The 9,755-nt window shown below is 39.9% G+C and overlaps 1 protein-coding gene across 3 annotated transcripts in view; it reads left to right on the top strand.

Moving 5' to 3' along the window:
* Positions 1-9,755, top strand: part of GRIP1 (glutamate receptor interacting protein 1) — a 318,436-nt gene that overhangs the window by 206,397 nt on the left and 102,284 nt on the right. For 2 of the 3 annotated variants that reach the window (XM_011929263.1, XM_011929262.1), the window contains exon 10: positions 4,776-4,931. In XM_011929263.1, the coding sequence (XP_011784653.1) occupies positions 4,776-4,931 (156 nt within the window). Of the gene's footprint in view, positions 1-4,005; positions 4,162-4,775; positions 4,932-9,755 lie in introns of all 3 variants that reach the window. The other variant, XM_011929261.1, reaches the window with a different exon arrangement.

The raw sequence follows: 9,755 nt of genomic DNA, 5'->3' as shown, positions 1-9,755 counted from the left end.
TTAGCCAGGATGGTCTCGATCTCCTGACCTCATGATCCACCCGTCTCGGCCTCCCAAAGTGCTGGGATTACAGGCTTGAGCCACCGCACCCGGCCTAAATGTGTTGTTTTCTTATCCATAACAAGGGACTTAGACATATCCATAGGAAGAGGTGGTATGTCTGGTGGCTGAAGTGGGGACTTTAGGATCACATGTCCAGAGCTTCACCTCTGACTCCACCACGTGGGGCCTTAAGCAAGTTACCCAACTTTTCTATACCTCAGTTGCTTCATCTGTAAAAGGGGGGTCATAATAATACCTGCCTCAAAGGAATATTCTGAACATTATCTGAGCTAATCGATCAAAAAGCACCTAGCACAGTGCCTAGTATATAATAAGTACTCAGTGAAAGTAGGCTATGATTATCAGCAGTATTAAATGAGAGAATGTCTATAAGTGCTTTTTGCAAGATGATAGGGCATGCCAAAAATGTAACATCTTATTATTAAACTCTGGAAATACCTGCCTATCAAGTATACCACTGTAAAACAGAAAACACTTGGAGTGTACATTCAAAATAAGCAGCAGCTGTCTTCTCTGGCCTACATTATTTGTTCAACACCTTTTGCATTCATCATCCATAGCGTATAGTTTTGTGCACTATCTTATTTTTGTCTCTTAATTATTTTATACGTGTGAAGATTTAATCCCCAGTAATAATTCAAGATCAAGGTAAAGGGTATGACCTTTAACCTGCCTGCAGCAATTGGCACAGTCTGGGAAAGCAATAGGTGGTAAATAATATCTTCCTTATTGACTTATTAATTGTGCTTGACAGTCCTAACAAATGCCCAGTAATTTTCAAAGCTCTCAGTGAAGAAGTGGGTCAAAAGGTGGGTGTAGAAACCCAAAGTGCATTCACCGTACCCTGTTGAAACAGATGGTACTTTGTGAAAAGTACGCCAAAGTGTCTGTGGTTGTAAATTGGCCAGACCCAGTAATAACTGCTCTCGCTAAAATGTCTTCCTGTATACCCAAAGTAGAATGAGGATGGTGAGAGAGAATCCGTTAGGGATATCCTCTGCAATAAATACTCTTTTATCTCAAGGAAAATGCTGCTGCAGTGTTCACATGGACACTCTGGCTGATATTCCTGTTCATTTATGCATTTGTTCATTCATTCATGTATTAATCATTATATACTAGGCACTGTTTTAGTTGCTAGAATATATTTAGTGAGCAAGACAGGCAAAGCATATCCCTACTCTTATAGAATTCACATTCTAGTATAGACAGACAAACATTAAAAATATATTAAATAAATAAAGTTGTTTGAGACAGCAATAAGTGCTATGAAGAATGTAAAACAAGAATGAGATAGCACGGGGAGGGCAGCTCCTTCAGCCAGGGAGATCAGCAACAACTTCTCTGAGGAGGTGGCACCTCGGGTGAGACCTGAATGATGAGAAGGAGGCAGTCATACAAACAACTGGGGAAAGAAGAGCAAGTGCAAAGGCCTTGAGGCAGGAAGGAACCTGTCTTGTTCTAAGAGTAGATATAAGATCAGTATGGCTAAAATATACAAATGTTGGGGAGAGTGATATGGATGAAACTAGCGAGATAGGCAGGGGCTGCATTTGATTCTCTTTGTAATAGTTAGCTATTCAGGCTGGGCACAGTGACTTACACCTGTAATCCTAGCACTTTGGGAGGCCAAGGCGGGCAGATCACTGGAGGTCAGGAGTTCGAGACCAACCTGGTTAACATGGCAAAACCCCATCTCTACTAAAAATACAAAAATTAGCTGGGCGTGGTGGTGGGTACCTATAATCCCAGCTACTGGGGAGGGTGAGATGGGAGAATCGCTTGAATCCAAGAGGCAGAGTTTGCAGTGAGCTGAGATTGCACCATTGCATTCCAGCCTGGGTGTCAAGAGTGAAATTCTGTCTCAAAAAAAAAAAAAAAAAAAAGTAAGCTATTCAAACAGGAGTAGCATGATCTCACTTACATATTTAGAAGGCTACCCTAACTGTGTTGTGGAGGTGGGTATGCAGGAGATGAGTTGGGGAGCCACGTCTGAAGGTGTTACAGTGGTCTAGATGAAGGAGGTGGCAGCTTGAATTAGGAAAGTGGAGAGACAGGGGAATCCAAACCACAAACAAAGCAGTTGAGTAGAAGGAGCAGGCCAGATGGTTTAGGGCAACAAAATTATAGTGGCTATGAAAGTTTCTGCTGCAGATTTCTGAGAAATTCTCTAAACTTAAGTGTCCAGTGAGTGAAATTTGTTGAGTGAAAGATAAATTTATTTCCTTTAAAAGATACTTTATTGTTAGCACATAGATGGAAAAGTAGACAAATCAATATACTCTGAATTCATTTGTTTTTCTTCTGTGTACCAGCACCATGCTAAGCACCGTATTTGCCTAATTCTCAGTATCCCTGTGAGGTAGACGATTTCATGATCTCCATTTGATTTTTGAGGAGATCTAGGTTTAGAGTGGCTGAGTAGCTGGCCAAGGTCATACAGAAAGGAAGGGTTGGAGGCAGAGCTGAAACCCAGGTCTGCTTCACCCCGCAGTGATCTGTCCATGCTACTGCTTTTTTTCATGTACTGTTTCATTCTAGAAAGGATGCGAATTGACCAATTCAGCTGGCATCACAGTTGATGAAACTTAAGTTCTTTTCTAAATGACCCTCTTTTCAATGCATAGAGTATTTCACTTCTCTACATATTCACATGTAAGACACCTAACACCAGAATCATCAAAGTAGAAGGAGATATAAATTCATATGTTAAGCCAGGCTTGTGGCTCATGCCAACAACTCAGGGCTAATCCCAACAACTCAGGGCTGCGACGGGAGGATCACTTGAGACCAGCTTGGGCAACATAGGTAGACCCCCATTTCTACACAAATAAAATAATAGTAAATTAGCTGGGCATGGTGGCATGGGCCTGTAGTGCCAGCTACTCAGGAGGCTGAGGCGGGAGGATTGCCTGAACCCAGGAGTTCAGGATTACAGTGGGCTATGATTACACCACTGCACTCCAGCCTGGGTGACACAGGAAGACCCCATCTCTAGAAAAATAAAATAAGTTCATATGTTATTTTGAGTTCTTTAAGATTATTAAATGAAAAACTTCATATCAGACATAAAAACAAACATTATATTGCTCATATTTCAGAACACTGGGTGGAATATCAAATCTTAACATTGAAACTGGAATGGAAACATGATAAAGATTTTCTAAAACATAAAAGGGATGCCAATTTGAAATTTTAATAAAGTTTGAAATAAACTTTATTAAAATTTTATGGCATCAAGGAAATATAAAAACAGGTGAAATATTTTAATAATTATTTGTAATATAAATATGCTTTTTCAAAAAATCATAAAATATAGAGACTTTCATCTTCTCCTTATTAGATGGGATGCAGATAAGATTCTGATACTGATAGATGATTAGAGTGGTTTGTTGTTGAGGAAAATCAAGTCCAAGTGATGGATTGTAGTGTGATTAAAATGTCAGAGCAGTAAATTCTGATGTGTGACTAGTAAACCACTTGAATCATGGACCGATGTGATTTATTGCTCCTTCTTTTCTTTTTCTCAAAACAAGTGCTACTAACTGACCAAGATTTGCAAATCTTTAATTACTAATTGTGTGCCATATATCTTTGAGGGGCTGACTTTTAAGTTAAAAAAAAAAATGTTTTTAATCTCTGCTGCAAAGCAGCGGGGGAGATTAGAAATTGAGTCAGTAGTCATCTTAAAAGAAGAAAAAACGAACTGAGGAAAGATATGCATTATTCTTGGGAAGATGAAAAGTTTACATCCTTTATGTTAATCATCTATTTTGCTGACCACTGAGAAAAGGGCAAAGCCAAATAGATTTGTTTTTATTTGCAAGCAGCTTTGTTTTTTGTTGTACTTTTAATTTGGGCAATTCAGTTATTTTTCCTCTTTTTTGGTTCTTTGTTTTTGTTTGTTTGTTTTTATTTCTCATCATCACTTCATATGGGCAGTGAAAATTCAGAGGAGCGACAGGCAACTTACCTGGGATTCCTGGGCCAGCAACCACAGCAGCCTTCACACCAACCATCACTATAACACGTACCACCCTGACCATTGCAGAGTACCAGCCCTGACATTCCCGAAAGCACCTCCTCCAAACAGCCCTCGTAATGTTCCCTGCTTTCTCCTCCTGGTCTTTTATTTCAATTATATTTTTCTCACTCTTTCCTTTTGGCTTCATGGGTGTTGTTTTTTTCTTTTTCTTATAGCAGCAATATATCATTTCTGACATCTCCTAGGTTTTTTTCTTTTCCATCAGAAAGCATTTGTTGTTAGGAAAGGATGTAAATGTTCAGAATGCTTTATATGTGGCTGAGGAAGTAACAATTCAGAATATTATACAGAGACAATGTTCTCAGGTCTTCTTTGTGTATGTGGAATCACTTATGAAATTCATGTCAGAAAATATCTATGAAAATGAGATTATGTATTTGATGCATTGAGTTGTTCACAGACAAAGTTGTTCTTTTGTTTAACACAATTCTCATAGAGTCTCTTTGTATTCCTATGAGCTTATAAAGATCCTGCTGCCCCTTAGCATTTGTAGGCTCTTGTAAAGCATTGTCTCATGCTCCTGAGGGCTGTCCTCCATCTGGCTAGAGTCCTTTCTAGCCATTGCTATGCATCATATGTGTCTTTCTGGATCGTTACTGGTTGGCAAGTGTGGCGGGCTCACACTCCACCTGAGAGTGCTCTGTGCAACATCTTCACTCTCTTGCAGCAGCTTTGGTGTCTTCATCCTTCTCTCCTACCTCCATGAGTGCATACAGCCTGAGTTCCCTGAATATGGGGACTCTACCTCGAAGCCTCTACTCCACCAGCCCACGTGGAACCATGATGAGGAGGAGACTGAAAAAGAAAGACTTCAAAAGCTCATGTAAGTGAAATAACAGCCAATGGCATTTGGCCTGGAAAAAAAAACCTGTGGGCATTGGAACCTTGGAAATACTGAAATTGTGGGAAGAGTGTTTCACAGTTGCCTAAGCGGTCAGGTAGATGCTGAGCAGCTAACAGCTCTGTGCCAAAGACCATTGGCATGATACCCAGTATCTGTTTGGCAATGACTGCACCCCAATATAACTTCAGATTGAATTCATTCATACTACCTTTGCCTACAACTTTTTATTTGAGATTTGAGATTTTTCTTGCTCTTTTGATGTCATAACATACCCAAAGGTATGATTTTTCCTTTAAGACTCCTCATATTATATTCTGGGTAACTTTGGACATGAAACCTTTGTTCTTAGTTTCTTACTCACTCTAAAGAACTTTTGTGAAAATGATGCTCCCCTTTTGATAAATACAAGATTCTTATGCATTCATTTAATGTTATCATAAATTTCATACTAAATTATATTTTGTTACCCTCCTCCCCAAAACAATGATAAATACGAACATCCCTTTTTAAACTGTATCTCATTCCCCAAGACTCCGATACTTTTTCCAGAAACCTACCCCACTGGTAGTCAGTGATCTAACATATATTTCTTTTTTTTTTTTTCTTTTGAGACGGAGTCTCGCTATGTCTCCCAGACTGGAGTGCAGTGGCGCGATCTCGGCTCACTGCAAGATCCGCCTCCCGGGTTCACGCCATTCTCCTGCCTCAGCCTCCCGAGTAGCTGGGACTACAGGTGCCTGCCACCATGCCCAGCTAATTTTTTGTATTTTTAGTAGAGACAGGGTTTCACCGTGTTAACCAGGATGGTCTTGATCTCCTGACCTTGTGATCCACCCGCCTTCGCCTCCCAAAGTGCTGGGATTACAGGCATGAGCCACCACGCCTGGTCTAACATATGTTTCTTATTGCCCACTCCAGTCTGAGGAAGATTGGAAGGATGCTCAGTTTTACAATAAGCATCCTAAAGTCATGGAATTTCAACCATGAGTCTTGTAAAAATGATCTGGACAGCCAAACACGATATACACTAAGCAAGACTAGGAAGATGTGGTTGGCTACTTGCTTTGGATAGTGGTTGTCTGAACAGAGGGGAAAAAAGGTGATTGAATGCCTTAAAAAGAAAGAAATACAAATCACTCGTACATTTATCATTTCTGTTCGAGAAGATCATTCTCTGTCATCATGATCACATAACTTGTGGAAGAAGAGAACACTAGCCTTTCTAACTAGACCTAACCATAGTCTAGAGAGTCTGTTTCTTGTCCTGTATCCCTTTTGATGGCCATGATTATGATTCCTACAAAGAAATTTAAAGAAGATGGGATCTCTTCCTGTGCTCACCATGGGAATAAAAATAAGGAACATCCTTATGTTACCTAAATAAAACCAAAGCCAGATACTTCACAGCTGGTATGGACTTACTGGCTTTTCAGCTTGTTTGCAAGAGATTCATCTCCCCAGGAGGATCTCTCTCCAGTCTCACTAGGGCCACCCTAAGTGCCCAAGACCAGCCATCACCCACACTGGGAACTAGTTACTTCATGACACAGGAACCTGAAGGTTTCCCTACAGTGAACTCCATTGCAAAAGACAGGGTCACCACTGTGGTTTGTACATGATTTAGACTTGCATATATACTTTACATATAAGGAGATTTGTCAACTTTGGTATATGAAAATGATAGTAAAATTTGAAATGGAAAATGGAAGACTGAATTTAGTCAAAATGAGAATAAAGTGCTCTTAGAGTCCCATATGTTTTTTAGTTGACACTAGAGTAAATTATTTACTCTTGAAAGAAACTAATTGAATGCAATATAGTGAACTGGTTATAAGCCTAGACTCTGGAACCAGGCTACCTGGGTTCCATCCCAGCATCATTACCTTCTAGCTGTAGGACCCTGAGCAAGTTCCATAAACTCTATGCCTCAACTAAAAATAGGGAAAATCACTTCATTGGGTAATTGTGAAGATTGCATGAGGTATGCCTTGACTGAAAATATGAAGAATTACTTCACTGGGCAATTGAGATTACATGAGATTGCATATGTATATGTGTTTTAGAACAACATGTGGTAAATAGTAAGCACAATTTAATTGTTAGCTATTTTGAATAGTTTGTGTTAACTGTCATCTGCCTAAATCTGAATTGTCACATGAGAACATCTCTTGATATTGCTCTCAGAGTTTAGTGTTTTTCACGAGGGGTGCATTTTGGCCTAATACATAGGTCTTGAGTCTTCCATATAATGCCTTCGGGGTTCGTGGTGGTTATTTGTATATGAATTTTTTTACAGATAATGGCTTTGTGTGTAGTACTCCTCAGTGACAAAAATAGGCTAACAGCCCTCAGCAGGGAAGAGCAATTAAAATGAATTCATTAGTGTTCCTACTTCTGCTTCAAAGACTAGTATTTGTGTTAGGGAAGACTTGCTATGTTGATTAGGGACATTACTGAATACAAACGAATGATGTTTGGCTGTCTTAGGTTGATATTTACATATCTTAAATTTTGTAGTAGGAAACAAAGCTGAGGCAGCGCTGTCACTGATCTGCATAACCAACTCATAAATTCTCACTTGAATCAGGACATTATTCTTCAACATGTTCGAAATATAAATAGAAACCTGTTTCAATACATTTCTGGTTGTTTGTGTTCGCTGTAGACATTAGACACTAGAGCACCACTCACAATATACATACCAGAATGTTTATAAATGTGTCTCAGGAGATCATACATTTTATATTTTATTCAAACAATAAATTCCAAATGCTATGAACTTTTATTCACACTTCAAAAAGACCTGAAAAAATGATAGCATTGCAAAGGTTTTTTTTTGAAATGAGGATTTTTTTTCTTTTATTGCACAGGTTTGGTATGGTCACATTAGATGTAAAGGTCTTCCCAAATAACTGATAATAAAAGTTTTATTGCCACTCTTACTATACCATAGTTTATTTCCACCACTTTATTTATGTCTTTATCCTTTGCCACCATTTGCTGCCCCCTTTGTAATACTTATGTTTCTATAGCAACCAGGCCATTTGTGTAGATGGTGAATCATGGCAAAAGTCACAAATACAGTAAAAAGTCCCTTTGCTGTATTGGTGATGACTTGAGGCCAGAACTTGCAAAACAGAAAATTCTGATATGTGTTTCCAATGCCAAGGAAGGAGATGCCCAGAAAAAAAAAATGAAACCTTCTCACATGAAAATTAAAACATTCTATATCACTGATCAAAGAGGAAATACAAGAAGTCTGTATATAGCGATGTGTTATAAGTATTAAAACAGGAAGGCGTCATGTTTGTTTCATAGGGAAAATAATGAATACAGCACACATTAGGCTTTGACGAGTGTCACAAAGCCCTGGAGGCATGGCCAAGCCAAGTCATAGAGGGAGCCCTCTCATCTCCTCTGCTGGAATCTTATTGCCCTTTCCCTGGCTGCCTGTGCTGCCTCTTTTTCTGCCAAAGAGGCCAAGTCTCCTTCCAGAACCTCATCATCTCCCTGTAACAACAGCATGGCTGAGCAACAGATCTAGCTAGTTTGCCATGCTTTCTGTTCCCTGCCAGTGTACCCTGGGCCAGCGTAGAGACTGTCTCTTCCCAGTCTGCCTGAATTTCAGCAAAGAGTAGAAGTTAGAACACATTTCCAGAATGGTCTTTGCTGCTTTTGTCATCAGCAGTAACTAGAGAGAGTGCCACTGAAAAGAGCTGAAGGAAAGAAAATGAAAAAACCTAACAACTTTTCTGGTCCCTTCCATCGACCTGGGAACAAAGAATGGAAGATAAAGGCAGCTACTGGTAAGCTTTTATAAGTGACCATTCAGGGAGCCCTGGAAGGGGACACCCCAAGAACAGTCCTTACACCCTCATTTGGACAAAGGAGCTGTTGGCCGCCTCTACTGCGTTCCTGAACTGGATCACATGATACACATGTGTTGAGTCTATGGCAGGTTGACTATAGTGTGGAACACTGTAGTGAGACAGAAGTCTTAGATTACAGGATCAATAATAAAAACACATTATTCTTTGGGAGGCTGAGGCAGGTGGATCACTTGAGCCCAGGAGTTAGAGACCAGTCTGGGCAACATGGCAAAACCCTGTCTCTACAGAAAAAGAAAAAAATACAAAAATCAACCAGGTGTGGTGGCACACACCTATAGTCCCAGGTACCTGGGGGGCTGAGGTGGGAGGATTGCTTGAGCCCAGGAGATGGAGGTTGTAGTGAGCCAAGATTCCGCCACTACACTCCAGCCTGGACAACAGAGTGAGAGCCTATCTCAAAAAAAGAAAAAAAGAAAAAAAAAAAAACAGATTATAGTAATAAATGTTTGGGGTCCTTAGTTCTCTGTATTTTTTAAATGCTTCTCATAGCTGATAGAAAATCTTGCAGCCTTCTAAATTAAATAAACATTGGGTAAATTTTTAAACTTTTGGAGGTGTTTTTGGCTCCCCCTTCCCTTTACTAGGAAGAACAAGAATTGACAAAAATACAGTCATTCCCAGCAAATCTGAGGAGTTGTGAACAGAACCCTCTATGTGAGAATGGGAATAGGACAGAGCAGGCACGAATCTTGAACACAACCTCAGCATACACCCGTTAGCAGGATTCAAACATAGGATGTCAGCAATTTAGTCATTTCCATCTTCACCTTGAGGAGGAGACAAACCTCGGCCAAAGCTGGTAGCTAGTAGCAATGATGACTGAATACCTTGCAGAAGCATCTGCTCCTGGAGAGAGAATTCACCATCCACATTCTCAAATGACGGGTATATTCACCTTCGTTTTCTTTTGCTG

The sequence above is a fragment of the Colobus angolensis genome, unplaced genomic scaffold (genome assembly GCF_000951035.1).
Source record: "Colobus angolensis palliatus isolate OR3802 unplaced genomic scaffold, Cang.pa_1.0 Scaffold80, whole genome shotgun sequence".
NCBI lineage: Eukaryota > Metazoa > Chordata > Mammalia > Primates > Cercopithecidae > Colobus > Colobus angolensis.
The sequence above is the reverse complement of the archived record's forward strand: the minus strand, read 5'-3'. Positions and strand labels throughout refer to the sequence as shown.